The sequence below is a fragment of the Haemorhous mexicanus genome, chromosome 13 (genome assembly GCF_027477595.1).
Source record: "Haemorhous mexicanus isolate bHaeMex1 chromosome 13, bHaeMex1.pri, whole genome shotgun sequence".
Classification (NCBI taxonomy): domain Eukaryota; kingdom Metazoa; phylum Chordata; class Aves; order Passeriformes; family Fringillidae; genus Haemorhous; species Haemorhous mexicanus.
The window spans coordinates 21,447,766-21,464,785 of NC_082353.1; the positions used below are offsets into that span (position 1 = coordinate 21,447,766).

At 52.2% G+C, this 17,020-nt stretch overlaps 1 protein-coding gene and 1 long non-coding RNA gene across 7 annotated transcripts; one reads left to right on the forward strand and one right to left on the reverse strand.

Annotated features, from left to right (window-relative positions):
- Window positions 1–308: 308 nt before the first annotated feature.
- ANP32A (acidic nuclear phosphoprotein 32 family member A) lies at window positions 309–14,185 on the reverse strand. 3 transcript variants are annotated; one of them, XM_059858761.1, is made up of 8 exons: window positions 13,991–14,185; window positions 6,873–7,022; window positions 6,637–6,759; window positions 4,840–5,038; window positions 3,360–3,458; window positions 2,455–2,552; window positions 1,713–1,773; window positions 309–1,594 (listed from the first exon to the last, which is right to left on the reverse strand). In XM_059858761.1, the coding sequence occupies exons 1-8, from the start codon at window positions 14,042–14,044 to the stop codon at window positions 1,533–1,535; spliced, it is 846 nt and encodes a 281-aa protein (XP_059714744.1). In that variant the 5' UTR covers window positions 14,045–14,185; the 3' UTR covers window positions 309–1,532. The 3 variants fall into 3 exon arrangements, with proteins under 3 accessions (XP_059714744.1, XP_059714745.1, XP_059714747.1); XM_059858762.1 differs by having other exon boundaries at window positions 3,360–3,446; window positions 13,991–14,184; XM_059858764.1 differs by lacking the exon at window positions 3,360–3,458.
- On the forward strand, window positions 12,467–16,586 carry LOC132333542 (uncharacterized). Of its 4 annotated transcripts, XR_009488192.1 has the most exons (5): window positions 12,467–12,755; window positions 13,439–13,823; window positions 15,643–15,733; window positions 15,889–16,001; window positions 16,197–16,586. It is a non-coding gene; the product is annotated as an uncharacterized LOC132333542 (long non-coding RNA). The 4 variants fall into 4 exon arrangements; XR_009488194.1 differs by lacking the exon at window positions 13,439–13,823 and having other exon boundaries at window positions 12,614–12,755; XR_009488193.1 differs by lacking the exons at window positions 12,467–12,755; window positions 13,439–13,823 and adding an exon at window positions 14,384–14,536.
- Window positions 16,587–17,020: the final 434 nt, after the last annotated feature.

Consider the following 17,020-nt stretch of genomic DNA (forward strand, 5'->3'; position numbering starts at 1 on the left):
CTCCTTGTTCCCAGCCTGGCAAAGCCGGGAGAGGATTGTCCAGGAGAAAGGCTCCAGTTTTCCTGGGATAACTCCCCAGAACGCCCAGCTCCTGAGGGAAAACATTCCAGGAGCTTCACTCCACCCCAGCCTCTCCCTGGGCTTCACGCAAAGGATTTTAGGGAGCCAAAGGTCCTAAAAACACCGGGAATTCCCACTTTTCCAGAGCTGCAATTCCTTCTTTTTAGGGCGCTAAAAAAGATCTGGGAACCCCCACTTTTCCAGGGCTGCCATTCCTTGTTTTCCCAGAAAGAATTCCAGAGGCGGGATTTGTATCAAAAGCTTTATTGAAATTCCTCAAAGCCAAATAGATAAAAACTCCAAAGGTGGCTCTGCCGGGCCCCCAAATTCCCAAAAAAACCTGGAGCCGCTGGATTTCTACACACGGAAGCTTTCCTAGGAAATCCAAGTCACTTCCAAAGGGATTTTTCCTGCAGGATCTGTACATTCCCCAAGGATTTTCCTTGATTTTTGCCTCCCACAAGGTAAGAAAATACAATTTTCAGGAATTTCCATGAAATTTCAGGCATTTCTCTGGAATTCCTGGCTTTCTGGGTGAAAAAAATTGGGATTTTCCAAGTGTTTTTTCCTGGATTGGGGCTGGAAATTCCAGAGGGAGCTGACTGGGAAACTGGGGAGGAGTTGGTTTATTCCAAGGTGGGGAAATTTGGGAATTTGGGATATTTTCTGCAGAGATCCCCGGTTTTTTTTCCATGCCTGCCATTTCCAGGGATTTGGCTGCACTGGAGCCATGAAAATCCCCAAAAAATTCCCCTAAAACCCCCCAAAATAAAAAAACTTCCTCAAAAACCTAAAATTCCCTCCCAGATTAAAGGAAAACTGGGAACACACAACACACAGGGACCGCAAAGTCACCAGCTCCGAACCCATCCCAAAAAACCCAACATTCCCAAAAAAACCCAATGTTTGGTCACTATTTACAAAGAGGGAATTCCCAAAGTTGGGAAAAGGGGCCAGAAATGGCAGCATTCCCAAAAAAACCCCCATGGAGCAAGGCACCATCGCCACCCCAGGGAGGAGGCCTGGCTGCCATTCCCAAAAAAATGTGGATTTGGGAATGGCAGAGGTGGGAAAATCCCGGCTCATCCATGGATTTCAAGTCGGCTCTCTCCTTGTTTTGCTTCCGAGATGTCCAAGCTCCGCTCCGAGAATTCCCAGCTCGGCTCCTACTCAACTCTCGCAGTTCCAGGGATTCAAGGAAAAGGATCCAAGGAAAAAATTCCCAAAGAATCGGAGGAGGAGCGGCAGTAAAAATAGGATTTTATTCCCTTCCCACCCTCGCTGCTCCCGCTCGGTTCCCACAGCAACGTTACAATCCGGAAAAAAAAAACCAAAAAAAAAAAAAAAAAAAAAAAAAGAAAAAAAAACAGGAAAAGAAAAGGAAATCCAAAGGGTCGGGAGTGGGAAAAGGGGGAATTCCGGGATAAAAACAGTCAAATCACAAGAGGGAATTTTTTCCAGGGAAAAGCTGCTCAGTCGTCCTCATCCCCCTCATCCTCAGGCTCTCGTTTCCTCTTCTGGCCCCGCTCTTCCTCTGGAAAAAAGAAAGAATTCCCATTATTCCAGGATCCACATTCCTGCTTTTCTGGGAATTCCATTTTCCATGGAATTGAGGTGGCTTTTCCTTAGGAAAAGTGGGATTGGTTCCGTACCAGGCTCCTCCTCGTCCTCCTCATCGTCCACCTCGCCGTCGTTGTAGCCTTCCTCGTCCTCCTGGAATTCCGGGAAAAACCGGGATGTAAAGCTTGGGATCAGCCCAGGAGCTTTCCCAATATCCCATCTTCCAAGGAGGCAAAGTCCTTGGAATGTCCTCAGCAAGGAGCCACTTCCCAGTATGCCCTTTTTTTATGGAATAGCAGGAGCTGGCACTGAAATCCCAGGGAACCAATCCCTGAGCTGGAGCCGGGAATGTGGGAATGTGCCATTCCCAAGTTTAGGGAAACTGCATTGGGATTTATGGGAATGGGAAAAGCTGGATTGATCCAGAGCCTCCGAGCAGAACTGAGGAGGCTCAGGAACATTCCAGAGGGGCAGGAGAGGATTCAGGGCTGGAGGAGAAGGAAAACAAATTCCTGGAATTCTGTTTCCCCCTTTCCTATCCCACTTTCTCTCCTCCCATCCCATTTTCCTTCCTCCCATCCCACTTTCCCCTTGCCCTTTTTTTCCTCCCTCAATTCCATTTTCCCTCCCAAAATCCCATTTTCCTTCCTCCAACCCCATTTCCTCCCCTATAATCCCATTTTTCCCCCCTCAATCCCACTTTTCCCCCCTCAATCCCATCCTTCATCTGCCCCAGGCCAAAGTGCATCCTAAAATTCCTCAAATCCCAGATTTCCTGCCCAGCCCTTCCCAGCCGGATCCCGCAGATTCCCGAGGTGGAATTCCAAGGCTCACCTCCTCCTCTCCGCTCACATCCTCCTCCTCCCCTTCCTCCTCCTCCTCCTCATCCTCTTCATCCTCCACTACCTGAGCGTCGTCGTCGTATTCCTCCTCTGGAAAAACAAAATCCATGGAAAAAGTTGAGGTTTTTGGAATAATTCCACCCAAAATCTGGGAATCTGAGCAAAGAATTCCTTGAGGGCAGCACAGGATTGTCGGGGAATGCAGGGTCGGAGTCACTCCAGCTGCTCCACTTCCCACTATTCCCAAGGATTTGGGAGCTGGGAATCCCAGCTTTTCCGGGAATGGATGGAGCAGAACTTTCCCATCATCCATGAGGAGCCTTCCCATGGACACAAAATTCCAGCCTTTTAGGCGATTCCCAGAATTCCCAGCAGAAAACCAGGAAGTGCAGAGCCCCTGGAGTGTTTTCCATGTGTTTGGGAGCTTTTGGGAACCTTCCCAGAGTTCCCACTCAGCATTCCCGGGAAAAGTGCACATCCAGCTTTTCTGCTGTGCTGCTGGGATGGGAGAATCCAGCAAATTCCCTGGGATGGCTCCAGGGGCAGCCATGGAAAGGTGGTGCCTACAGCACCCGGACTCCCTGGAATTCCAGGCTGTTCCCTCCTCAGTTCCTGGCACAGATTCACCAGAGCTCCCCAGTGTTTTCCATGCACTTCCCTCATGGAGCAGCTCCCTAATTCCTGCTTTTCTCCATGGAAACCTTCTGCCATGAGGATTTCCACAGTTCCAGGACATTCCTTCTTATCCATGCCCATCCCTGTTCCCGTAATTCCTTCAGTCCCTTCCCGATCCCACCCCTCCATTCCCAGATGGAGGAATGGGGTCTTCCAGGCCCTGCCACCTCCTCCCCTCGTTCCTTTGGGATGCGGGAATCCCATGGAGCACATCCCACGTACCGTCCTCATCCTCCTCCTCGTCATCCAGCCCCTCCACGTATCCCTCGGCGTCGGAATCCGGCGCTTCCTTGTCGTCCCGGTCTTTCACTAGGGATAAAACTGAGGAAGTTGCTCCTTCAGGCCCCGCCCAGCTCCTTCCTGCCATTCCCTCAGGACACCCAGCTCCTTCCCCTCATTCCTCCAGGTCCTTTCCCTCATTTCCTCATTCCTTTGGGACACTGAGGTCCTTTCCCTCATTGCCTCAGGTCCTTCCCCTCAGTCCCTCACTCCTTCCCTCAATTCCCTCATTCCGTCCCTTCATTCCCTTGGAACATGCAGGTCCTTTCCCTGATTCCTTCCCCTCATTCCCTCAGGACATCCAGCTCCTTCTCCCACCATTTTTTTGGGACACCAAGGTCCTTCCTCTCATTCCCTCATTGCTTCAGGTGCCTCCCTCATTCCCCCAGGACACAGAGATCCTTCTCCCACCATTCCTTCAGGACAATAACGTCCTTTCCCTCATTCCCTCAATTTCATTTCCCTCACTCCTTCTCCTCATTCCCTCAGGACACTGAGGTCCTTTCCCTCATTCCTTTGGGACACCAAAATCCTTCCCCTCATTCCCTCAGGTCCCTTCCCTGATCCCCTCAGGACACAGAGGTTCTTTCCCTCATTCCCTCATCCCTTCCCCTCATTCCTTCCCTCATTCCCTCACTCCTTCCCCTCAATTCCCTCAACTCCTTCCCCTCGTTCCCTCAGGACACCGAGGTCCTTTCCCTCATTCCTCCCCTCAATTCCCTCATCCCTTCCCCCCATTTCTTCCCTCATTCCCTCACTTCTCCCCCTCAATTCCCTCATTCCCTCAGGTCCCTTCCCTGATTCTCTCAGGACACAGAGGTTCTTTCCCTCATTCCCTCATCCCTTCCCCTCATTCCCTCACTCCTTCCCCTCAATTCCCTCAACTCCTTCCCCTCAATTCCCTCAACTCTTTCCTCTCATTCCTCTCCTCATTCCCTATCCCTTCCCCTCATTCCTCTCCTCATTCCCTATCCCTTCCCCTCATTCCCTATCCCTTCCCCTCATTCCTCTCCTCATTCCCTATCCCTTCCCCTCATTCCTCTCCTCATTCCCTATCCCTTCACCTCATTCCTCTCCTCATTCCCTATCCCTTCCCCTCATTCCTCTCCTCATTCCCTCACTCCTTCCCCTCATTCCCTCACTCCTTCCCCTCATTCCTCTCCTCATTCCCTCACTCCTTCCCCTCATTCCCTCACTCCTTCCCCTCATTCCTCTCCTCATTCCCTATCCCTTCCCCTAATTTCCTCACTCCTTCCCCTCATTCCCCTCCTCATTCCCTCACTCCTTCCCCTCATTCCTCTCCTCATTCCCTCACTCCTTCCCCTCACTCCTCTCCTCATTCCCTATCCCTCCCCCTCATTCCCTCACTCCTTCCCCTCATTTCTTCCCTCATCCGTCCCGGTGCCGGTTCCCGTTCCCGTACCATCCTCATCCTCCTCCTCGTCATCCAGCCCCTCCACGTATCCCTCGGCGTCGGAGTCGGGCGCCTCCTTGTCGTCCCGGTCGTAGCCGTCCAGGTACGTCAGCTGCGGCAGCAGCTTGAACACGTTTTCTCTGTAGTCGTTCAAGTTGGTCACCTCGCAGTTGAACAGGTCTAAGCTCTTCAGGTTTTCCAACTTTTTCTGGGAAAACAAAGCGGTTTGGAAGGTTTGCTGGCGCGGGAGTTCCCTCCGAAGGCAAGGATCCCACGGGGAATGTGCTCAAGGGATTCCCGGGGGTGTTTTGGGCCCCCTGGAGATGGCAGGCATGGGGAAAAAAAAAATGGGAATCTTTATAAAAAAATACCCCAGATTCCCAAACTGCCCGACCTTGGAATAAACCAATTCCTCCCCGCTTTCCCAACCAGCTCCCTCTGGAATTTCCGCCCCTAATTCAGGAAAAACCACTTGGAAAATCCCAATTTCATTTGGGATTTGGGATGGGAAAGGCTCTCCCTGAAGTCCTGCAGCTCCCAAATCCAAAGGAATAGCTGAATGCAGGGAATTATCCCAAAGGAGCCAGATCCAGGAATAGCTGATGTCCAGGGAATTATCCCAAATGAATTCTTGCTGATGGAAGCAAGAATGGAGCACCAGAACTTTGATAAGAGAGGTTTAAAAAATGCAATTATTTTTCCTTAGACTATGGAAAATGAAAAAAACACATAGAAACTGAATAGGAATTTGATTCCTGAGGGTTTTGTGGAATTTTTTTTTCTTTTTGGGAAGAAGTCTGCACTGCTCACAGAACTTGGAAACCCTAAAAATAAAATCCAAAGGAATTGAGTATTTGCACCAAGGCTTATCCATAGATAAGAAATATCAACTCTAAGGGAATATCTCCTTTCCCTTTATGTAGAAAGCACTTGGGAAAAAGGCCTGGGAATGGCAAAACTGGGAGAGCCGGGAGCACTTCCAGGCTTCTCCATGAGTTTGGCAGCTCTGCCTTTTCCCTGTGCTGCAGGAAAGGAGATGCAGGAAGGAGCTGCTCCTGGAAGGATTTTCATGGGAACTGTAGTGCCTGGAGATGGATCCAGAGCCTGCGGAATCCTGGGAAGCTGCGGCGATTCCCGCCGGGAACGGGGGAGCCCGGCCGGCAGCCACTAGAGGGAAGCAGCGACTCACCGGGAACAGGGACAGGGACTTGGGATGCGGCCCGGATCCCGGGATTCGCTGGGGTTTTGGGAAGGAATGAGGGGGGAGGGAGGATCTGGCACAGCTTCCAGGAGCGACATTCCCTGGAAGCGCCCAAGGCCGGGCTTGGGGCAACCTGGGATACAGGAAGGAATTCCAAGGGTTTGGAACGGGATGAGTCCCACTCCTTGGAGCAAAACCAACTCCCCAGGATCTGGGATGCAGGGGGGTAGGAATAACAGGGATTTTGGGAAGGAATGAGGGGGGAGGGAGGATCTGGCACAGATTCCAGGAGCGACATTCCCTGGAAGCGCCCAAGGCCGGGCTTGGGGCAACCTGGGATACAGGAAGGAATTCCAAGGGTTTGGAACGGGATGAGTCCCACTCCTTGGAGCAAAACCAACTCCCCAGGATCTGGGATGCAGGGGGGTAGGAATAACAGGGATTTTGGGAAGGAATGAGGGGGGAGGGAGGATCTGGCACAGCTTCCAGGAGCGACATTCCCTGGAAGCGCCCAAGGCCGGGCTTGGGGCAACTTGGGATAGAGGAAGGAATTCCAAGGGTTTGGAATAGCACGAATCCCATTCCCAGGAGCGATCCCGACTCACCAGAGGTTCTATTGTCCCGAGATCTTTAATTTTGTTGCCGCTTAGGTTTAGGTGCGTGAGGTTCGGACACTTCTCTGCCAACACTTCCAGGCCTCCTGAGATTCTGTTGTCGCTCAGCTCGAGCTGCAAAGGCCCAAAATCATCCTCAAAAATCCCATCTGATCCCATTTCCAGCCTCTTTTCCAAACACGGAGAAGGGGAAAGGGGGGGATTTGGCTCGGGGAGGTGGGATTTACCTTCTTAAGTTTGTTTAACTTTGGTAAGTTTGCGACTGAGGTTAAGCCGACGTTGATTGTGCTGAGGAATTCCAGCTCCTCAAACTCATCCGTGAGGCCCTCGATTTTCCCTTCGTACGACCTGCAGTTGTCCAGAACGAGCTCTTTCACCTGCAACGGGAAGAAATCACGGAAAATCAGGAGGAATTCCAGGGAATTGGCAAGAATCAGGAGGTTTCCAGCAGAAGAATGCAGGAGTTTGGGGTTGTGTTGAGAAGAAAGCCAAGATCCAGCTGGCACTCACACACTGAGGGTAGAAACAATCCCAAAATTCCCAAAATAAACTCCCAAACCACTCACTGGGGTGAAATTTAGATAGAAGACCCCCCAAAATAAGGAAGTGGATTTTTTCCCTCAACAGTGTTTAATTATCAGGATTCTCCAGAGGATCCATTTGGGGATAAATAATAACGACCTTTTTTCCCCTCATGTGAGGGAAAAGCCCCCAAAATTCTCAAAATAAGTGCCCAAATTACTCATTGGGCTGAAATTTAGGTGGTAAATTCACAGATCTCATCCCTCAATGGTGTTTAACTATCAGGATTCTCCAGAAGATCCATTTGGCATAAATAGTTTTTCCCCCTCACGTTCTCCACACACATCCAAAGTTCCCGCCAAAAAAAAAGCGGGAAAAGTGCAATGGAGGCAAATCCTCCTTATCTGTGTCCCTGCTCCATTATCTCATCCCAGCACACCCAGACATGGAGCCAGGAAAGCTTGGGAGCCTCACCAGGAAGCCCCAGGTGGGTTTTGCCTCAGAGGAATTTGGGAATTCCTCACAGGAATTTCGGGAGCTGAGGGGAGCGGGAATGGAGGGAAGGGAATGAGCCCAGAGCTCACACTGAGGGGCAAACAGCATTGGTCCTGATCCCACACACTGAGGGGGAAAAAACCCCAAAAATAAATTCCCAATTCACTCATTGAGTTGAAATTTAGGTGGGAAATGCATGGATCTTTTCCCTCGATGGTGTTTAATTATCACGATTCTCCAGAGGATCCATCTGGGGACAAATAAAGAGGCCCCCAAAATTTCCAAAATAAATTCCCAAATTACTCATTGGGCTGAAATTTAGGTGCAACATTCATGGATCTTTTCCCTCAATGGTGTTTAATTATCAGGATTCTCCAGAAGATCCATTTGGCATAAATAGTTTTTCCCCCTCACGTTCTCCACACACATCCAAAGTTCCCGCCAAAAAAAAAAAGCGGGAAAAGTGAAATGGAGGCAAATCCTCCTGATCTGTGTCCCTGCTCCGTTATCCCATCCCAGCACCCCGACATGGAGCCAGGAGGGCTTGGGATCCTCACCGGGAAGCCCCAGGTGGGTTTTGCCTCAGAGGAATTTGGGAATTCCTCACAGGAATTTCGGGAGCTGAGGGGAGCGGGAATGGAGGGAAGGGAATGAGCCCAGAGCTCACACTGAGGGGCAAACAGCATTGGTCCTGATCCCACACACTGAGGGGGAAAAAACCCCAAAAATAAATTCCCAATTCACTCATTGAGTTGAAATTTAGGTGGGAAATGCATGGATCTTTTCCCTCGATGGTGTTTAATTATCACGATTCTCCAGAGGATCCATCTGGGGATAAATAAAGAGGCCCCCAAAATTTCCAAAATAAATTCCCAAATTACTCATTGGGCTGAAATTTAGGTGCAACATTCATGGATCTTTTCCCTCAATGGTGTTTAACTATCAGGATTCTCCAGAAGATCCATTTGGCATAAATAGTTTTTCCCCCTCATGTTCTCCACACACATCCAAAGTTCCCGCCAAAAAAAAAGCGGGAAAAGTGCAATGGAAGCAAATCCTCCTGATCTGTGTCCCTGCTCCGTTATCTCATCCCAGCACCCCCAGACATGGAGCCAGGAGGGCTTGGGATCCTCACCGGGAAGCTCCAGATGGGTTTTGCCTCAGAGGAATTTGGGAATTCCTCACAGGAATTTCGGGAGCAGAGTGGGGCGGGAATGGAGGGAAGGGAATGAGCCCAGAGCTCACACCGATCCAGGAACTGGGATATCCATCCCTGCCTCCTCCCTCAGCATGGGAACCAGGGAATTGCACAGAAAACCAGGGAATTAGTCAACAATTCCCTCAGGTGTGGAGCGGAGGTTTAAGGAAGAGCTGGGAATAGTCCTGGATACAGAGGAAAACCCCTCAGCACCAAGGCAAATGACCCGACTGCATTTTTTTTTCCCCTTTTAATTTGTATTTTTTTGGAATCTTGGAATGGCTTGGGTTGGAAGGGACTTTAAAGATCATCCCATTCCCACCTCTCCATGGAGTTTTTTATGGAAGGTTGTTTCCTCCCCGCTTTTCAGGAAGTTTGGTGCACCAATACCACATTCCCTCCTTCCCTGTTTCCAGCACTGGGCAAAGGCACAAATCCAACAAATCCATGGAGGAAGCTCCTGGAATCCAAGAGGCCACGTTTGGAAAGCTTGGACGAGTTCAGAGACAGTTTGGGAAGAGCAGAGCACATTCCCAGCCTTTCCCAAGAGCAACATTGTGTCGGTGTTAACTCCCTGAATCCCTGGAAACAACAGCATTCCAAACAAAATTCCAGAATGGCTCCATGCCCTTAGAATCCCCAAGGAAATCCAGGAGAATCCCCCAGGGAAAGGAGGAGGGACTGGATTTGTGGGATTTTTCCCAACACCCCGCAGGCATCTCTGCCTTCCATGGCACATTCCCTCTCCACAAAATCTCGGAATTTCAAGGAGAAGCAGCCTTGGGAGAGGCCATCACTTCCCACATCTCTAACAGGGAACAGGGAACTTTTCCAAGGATTTGTCTCCCCCAAAATTCCAACCAGAGGCGAGAAATTCTCTAGATTTCCCATTCCAATCCCACCTGGAATGCGACCAGACCAACAAAAGCTTGGATGAGCTTCCTACTCAATCCCGGGATTACCGGAGCCGCTCCAATGAGCCAATCCCTGCTCCAAGATCATCCCAAAATCCCCAAGCTCAAGAACCCAATTAAAATAACGAATTAATTAGATTCCAGCTGCAATTCCAAGCTCTCCATGATCCAACCCCAAGGCAGCTCAGAGCAGCCCCATTCCCGGTGGGAAACAGGGGAGGATTCCATAGAATATCTCCCAGCAGCTGCTCTGTGTCCGCTTGGCCACCGCTCCAGAGCTCTTCCAGGTTTTCCAGAGCCTTTGGAATTTTGCCCAGGGCAGGGAGGGCAGCAGGTGCCATGGCCCGTGGCCACTGGGGATTCCCATTCCATGGGATTCCTATCCCAGGGGGATCCTCAGCTGCTGCTGCTGCTCAGGAATGAGGAGCTGACCTGGAGCAGGATCCCATTCCACAGGGAAGGGAGAGTTCCCAAGGTTTTCCACCCTCTTCCTGCCCCGGGATAAACAGTGGATGGAATTCCTTCCCCAAACCCTACGGGATTTGGGATATGGATAGAGCCCCTCCAGGGCTTTTTGGGGAATATCCCAGCTGATTCCTGCAGAAAGCCAGGATCCTTGGGAATGCTCCATTCCCGCCTCTTTCGCACCAGCTCATCCCAACAGGAATTCCAACCCGGAATCAGAGAATCCTTGGAAAACACCACTAAGCCATGGAATCCAGCCACCAATCCAACCCCACCACTCTTCCAGATTAAACCCTTCCTGGGAATACCAAACTCCCATTGGGAATATCTGAAATGGGATACATTAATTTCCAACCAGTTATCCATGAGCATCTCCTGGCTGGGAATGTGCCAGGAAGAGAATCCCAAAAATCCTGGGGCAGGGAGAGACGGTGCTGGAAAACAGCCACGGAACACGACCCAGTTCCCGGGAAATCTAGCCACCCAATTCCATGGAAATCCCAGGAATCCTCCAGCCTGGAGAATCCCACAGCAGAGGCAGGGATGGGATTAACATGGATACTGGGATTGGGAGCAGAACTCCCTCAGCACCTCTATGGATGGAAGCAGCACTGTGGCTGCCAGGGGTTCCTGGGAATTTTCTGGAACTTCTCCAAGCTCCAGTTTATGGGAATTCCCCCGAGCCAAGAAATCCTGTTCCCCTCAGCAGTTCCCAGGCGGATCCGAGGAATCCAGGATTCCTGAGGAAAGCCAGGATCCTTGGGAACACGCTCCATTCCCTCCTCTTTCACACCAGCTCATCCAGCTGGAATTCCAACCTGGAATCAAGAGAATCCTTGGAAGAATCAATGGAATGCAGCCATCAATCCAACCTTTCTGGATTAAACCTTTCCTGGGAACAACCAAATTCCCATCCCAGGAAGTTCCAACTGGACTCCAAACTCATCCTGGCTTTCCCAAAATTCCCACAGGAATTCCTGCTCTGCTGCAACTTCCTTGGGGAGGAAATCCAAAGATTTAATTCTGATTTTCAGGATTTAAATCAAGAATTCAAGGAGATTCCCAAAACTCAGGGAGATTTTCCCAGGATTTCTTGCTATTCCACATGAAATTGGGAAATAATAAGGACAAACACATAAAATTAAGGTAAACAAGTCCCAAACTCATCCTGCCCACCCAAAAATTCCTAAAATCCAGGAATAAATTACTTGGGCATCAATATTCCTGACGAATCCCAATCCCAGAGGGTGGAATTAGCAGGATTTTCCTTTAATATTTTAAAGGAACAAAATCCATCCCACAAACTTCGTTCCCTTAAACACACGTGCCCACAGCTAAGAACACAACAACATTCCCATTTGGAATTTCCATCTCTCTGCCTAAAAAAGTGGAAAACTGGGATTTAGAACACTTTGGGGGGGGGATCGAGGCACCAACTTCCCTGAAATTTACAAGGAAAACCAAGCGGTGAAAGGTGAGATTATCCCGTTTTCCAGCTCCCTGCTGCCCATTCCCAGCCCTGAGGAGCAGGGAACTCCCTCCAGCTCCGAGTTTTCCCAACTTTTTTTTTTGGCGTGAGACAAAAGTGAGCGGAAACAGCACAAAATGCAAGCGTGGAAAAGAGGGGGAAATTGAGTTTATCCCTTTGCAGGCTGGTATTAAACAGCGTTAAAAATGGGGAAGGAACCCCCAGCGATGAGGCGAAATGGGGGCAAAAATAGAAAACTATCTAAAAATTAGGGAAAAACTCACGAAAAAAAGCAGAGAAAAATAAGAAAAAACAGGATGAAAAAAAGCAAAACACTTCCCAAGCCCAATGCTGCCTCCCCACAGGGCCCTGCCCAGGAAGGAGGCGGATTCCCCGCTCCGCGCTCCTCACCCGGGGGAACCGCGGGGCTCCTCCCGGTGCTCCCCCGGCCCCGTTCGGACCTTCCGGTGCCCCAAATAGTCAAGAAAACCCAATTTTTAAACAGCTTTTTTAATTTTTGTGTTTTAATTTTTACCCCCAACGCGGCCCTCACGAATCTCCTCCCGCCCCGCGGCCGGCGACAAAATGGCAGCGCTGCCCGTCATGTCGGGAGGGCCCCGCCGCAGCCTCCGCAGCGCCTCAGCCCCGGCGCCAGCGGGGCTCCCTCACGGCCCCGCGGGGCCGCCCGCGGCCGAGGCAGCGGCAGCGGCGGGAGGAGGAGGAGGAGGAGGAGGAGGAGGCGGCGGCCGTGAGGGGAAGGCGGGGGGGGCAGCACAGAACATGGCGCCGCGTCCTACTTGCGCTGCGGTCGCCTCACGGAGCCCCCCGGCCATGGCGGTTGTACCGCGGGGTTTGCCGTTGAGTCGTCGCCCCCCCCTCCCTCCCCCCTCCTCCTCTTCCTCCTCCTGCTCGCCCAGGAGTTTTTAAACTTTAAAGCGCAGCTTCCGCCGCCCCGCGCCCGCCTTTGTCCCCCCCCCCTCCCCGGAGCACACCGCGCTCGGTTCGGCCGCCGCGTCCCGCCGCGCTGCCCCGGGCGCTGCCCGCTGAGGTACGTTCGCCCCCCGCTCTCCCCTTCCCGCAGCCTCCGGCGGCTCGGGGGACGCGGCGGGGCCGGGGCTCGGTGAAGCCTCCCCGGGCAGCGCCGAGGGCCCGGCGGGGCGGGGGGGGATGAGGGGAAGGGGCTTCCCCGCCGCGGGTTCGCGCCCCGCCTGCCCTCGGCCACCTCCCGCCCACAATTTTGGGGTGGTTTTCCTATTTTTCGCTTCTTTCCTCCCGCCTCCCCCCGTTATTTTGTTGCTTGTTTTGGGGTTTTGTCGGGGTTGTATTTTTTGGTTGGTTTTTTTTTTTTTTTTTTTTTGTCCTGCCAAAGTTTTTCGCCGTCCCCCGTTTATTCCGCCAGACGCGGAACAACAACCTGAAGTCCGGCCCCGGGGGAAGGAAGGGGGGGAAAAGGGGGAAGAAGGAAAAACACGCACACACATCCAGCCTTTTTGTGCGTGTGCGGGGATGGAGGGGGTGGAGAGTGCGTTCATTTCTTCCAATATTATTTTTTATTATTCTTATGATTATTAGGATTATTATTCAACGCTCGCGCTACCGGCGGCGATGCCCCATCGCCCGCAAAATAAAAAAAAAAAAAACAACAACGGGAAAAAAAAATAAAAAAAGCCCAAACCAAACCCAACCAACGCTAAGCGTCGGTTTCAAAATTCTTTCCTTTTATCTTCTCAGCATCTGGAGAGAGGGAGAGAGAGAGAGAGAGAGAGAGAGAGAAAGGGCGCGTTCATGAGGACTACAAAGTTACAAATATGGCTCCCCAGTCTCTCTTGCCTGATCACTGCAAAGAAATGAAGACGCACTTTAAACTAAACCATTCGCAACTCACTCGCAGTCCCTGCCTGCCTCTCCCTAGCCCAGCACCCTGCACAAATATTTGCCAACTAAACACGCCGAGAGAGAGAGCAGCGAGCAACTTATTTTTTATTTAATGCACGGCCAGCCCCTCTCCGAGGCATCGCAGCCCGGCACGGGCAGGAGCAGCCCCGGGGAGCCCCCGAACGTCCCCGGAGCGCCCCGCGCCCCCCAAAGCGGGGGGCACAGCCCCCCGCACACACAGGTAGGCACCTCAAGGGCAGCAGCGGCCCCACCAACACCTGGCACGCTCCACCCCGCCAAAAAAAAAAAAAAAAAAAAAATAACCGTGGGATGCCTTTTTTATTATTCTCATCATTAGCGTTATTAGCATTAATTTTTTTTTTTTTTTTTTGGCATTGCATTGCTTACATCTGAGGGCGTCCTGTTCCGCAGCTCTAAGTGGATCCTTCTCTTCATGTCCATGTCCGTGGCTAGCGGGAGGCGCGGAGGGTGCGCGGCTCGGCTGGCGCAGTGACCCCGTGCAGAGCCCCCCGATCGCGGGGCGCGGAGGGACTCGGGCTCGCCCAGCGCCGCTCGGAAGCCCGAGCGCAGCACCGCGGCGCGCACTAACCTGATAACCGCGGGGGCGGGCGCTCCGGGGGCTCCGCCGGGATTGACGGCGTGACCGGCCACTCGGAGCGCGCCGCTGCCGCGTCCCAGCCAATCAGCAGCGCGAGGCGCGGCGGAAGCCAATGGGGGAGCGGCTGTGCCGGGCAGGGGGACAGCCCGGCGCCGAGCCCAGGCTCATTCCGCGCTGCCGCCTGATGGGGACGGAGCGGCCGCGGCTCCGCCGCGCCGGGCACGGTGCGCGCTGCGCCCTGCGCCCACCCGAGCCTGGGGGAGGCGCCGGGGCGGGGAGCGGCGGCCAAACCGGAGCCGCCCGGCCAGGGGCGCGCAGCCAGGAGGGAGGGAAAGGTGCGGAGCGAGGCACGGGAATGGCGCGGGCAATGGCGCGGGCCCCGGCGGCGGGGGGCGGGCGGAGCGCGAGCGGCGGGCGGAGCGAGCGCGGGAGGGGCGGCGGCGCTGAGGGCAGGGGGAGCGGCCGGGCCGCCCTCACAGGGCGCCCCGCGGCCGGGGCCGCCTCGGCGGGCTGGGAGCGGCCCCGGAGGGGAGCGGGAAGCGCTGCCCGTGCCCGGAGTACCGGGAGGGTCCCCCCCGGAAGGGCCCCGGCCGGGCGGGGCGGCGATGAAGGGACGGGGAGCGGCCGAGCCGCCCTCGGAGGGGTCCCCGCGGGCGGGGCTGCCGTGGCGGGCCGGGAGCGGCTCCGGAGGGGAACGGCAGGGTTGGGACTGCGGGGATGGGAAGGGCGGGAGGATCCCCCCGGGAAGGTCCTTGAGGAGCAGCGGGGCCCGGCTGTGCTGAGGTGGAGTAGGGCCAAGGACGGGAATTCTTCAGTTCCCAGGGAAGATGGGAAGGAATTTTTTTTTTTTCTTTTCCTTGGAGTGCCAGGATAAGGGGGATGGATTCCGGCTAGACGGGGGCAGAGTGAGGTGGGGTATTGGGAAGGAATTCCTGGCTGGGATGGAATTCCCAGCGGAGCCGTGGCTGCTCCATCCCTGGAGTGTCCCAAGGCCGGCCTGGAGCAGCCTGGGATAGGGGAAGGTGTTGGGGTTGGAACTGGATGGGTTTGAGGTCCTTTCCAAGCCAAGTCCCAGGAATTTTGAAGGAAAATGGGATACTCCAGGAATAGCAGAATGAGGATGGAGCTAGGCTGGGAATGCTGGAGAAAGGAATGATCCAGGAATCCTCAGAGCCTTTTCCAGGGCCTAAAGGAGCTCCAGGAGAGCTGGAGAGGGACTGGGATAAGGGACACAGCTTCCCACTGGGAAAGGGGAGATTGGGGTGAGATATTGGGAAGGAATTCCTGGCTGGGCTGGAATTTCCAGAGCTCCATCCCTGGGATGTCCAGGGTGGGCTTGGAGCAGCCTGGGATGGTGGGAATGATCCCAGCCCGAGGAACGGGATGAGCTTGAAGCTCCTTCCCATCCCAAACCATTCCCTGCTCCCGGATCCTTTTCCAGGTGCTGCAGGATGAGGATCCAAGCCCAGAGCTGCTCTTTTCCAAGGGTTTGGGATTTCCAGACTGTTCCCCTCAGCTGGAGCAGAACTCAGGTAAAAAGTGCTTTGATTCCTTCTAAAATCCCTGTTTATCCCTTCCTGCTTTCCCTGGAAAACACAGGGCTGGAAAATCCCAGAGAGCTGTTGGAAAGCATCAAGGGAATGCTGAAAATCCTTGGGAAACTTGATTTTATCCATGTGTTTTACAGGACAGGATGCAGACAAAGTCTGAGCTGTGAGCACGGAAAAATTCCAGGAATGTGGATAAAACCAGCAGGAATTGCATTGGGAATGGGACGGGAGAAGCTGGATCCAACTCCAGGTAAAAATTCCGATTTCAGAAAAGAAAAGTGCAAAGTGTTCCTTTTTTTGGGATGTTTGAGGGGTTCAGGGTGGAAGTTTGGGATTGGCTGAGACATCCTTGACTGGAATGAATATTCCAAACTTTTTGAAGTGTTTGGGATTTGGGAATGAGGCAGAATCTGATTTGAGCTCTCTTTAAACTTCTCCTTTCCAGGTGTGTCCAGAGGTGGCTCCTGGGCTGAATCTTCAGGAACTTTTCATGGAATTTCTGCTCCCGGTGCTGTTGAAAACCTCTGGAAAAGGACTTTTCTCCTGGAAAAGAAAAATTTCTGGGACAAGCTGGGATTTCAAAGGAATTTCTGGGAATCCAGAGCGGCTTTTTCCTTTGTTTTTTCCAGAGAAAAATGCGGATTTTGGTTGTTTGAAGGTGCAGAAAATTCCTTTTTCTTTCATTATTGAGGGAATTTATTCCCAGTTCCAAGGCATAAATCCATGTTTAAAGCTGCTCCCGTCATTGTTTGTATTCCAAGAGTTTGGGAATTAAAAACAAAATGGGAATTGTAATATTGGGAATAAATCTGAAGGGTTGTTTTCCCATGGTGCAGCTTTTCCTTCTGTGGTTTTTCATTCCTGGAGGTTTTTTCCCTGCTTTGATTTTGCAGGAATTTCGAATTTGTGGGGTTGGTTTTTAATGGGAATTCTTGGGATTTTTTTTTTTTTTCCTTGTTTGTTTTTATCAGGCGTTTGGAATTTGTGGGATTGGTTTTTAGCAGGAGTTTGAGGTTTTTTTCCTTGCTTTTAACAGGAATTTGTAATGGAATTTGTGGGGTTTTCCCTGTTTATTTTTTAAGAGGAATTTTGAGTCCGTGGGATTTGTTTCTACCAGGAATTCTTAATGGAATTCCTGGGATTTTTCCTTGTTTATTTTACCACGAATTTTGAAATTATTTGGATGCGGTTTTAAGGGGAATTTTCAGTGGGATTTGTCCTGTCCATTTTTACCAGGAATTCTGAATTTATGGAATTTTTTCATTGTTA

Coding starts and splice junctions, on each gene's coding strand:
- ANP32A (XM_059858761.1), bottom strand. CDS start 14,044: ATGGACATGAAGAGAAGGATCCACTTAGAGCTGCGGAACAGGACGCCC. Junction 1,774..2,454: donor ATGTGAGCGGAGAGGAGGAG/GTGAGCCTTGGA, acceptor CCGGAATTCCAG/GAGGACGAGGAAGGCTACAA. Junction 1,595..1,712: donor GGAGGACGAGGAGGAGCCTG/GTACGGAACCAA, acceptor TCTTTTTTCCAG/AGGAAGAGCGGGGCCAGAAG.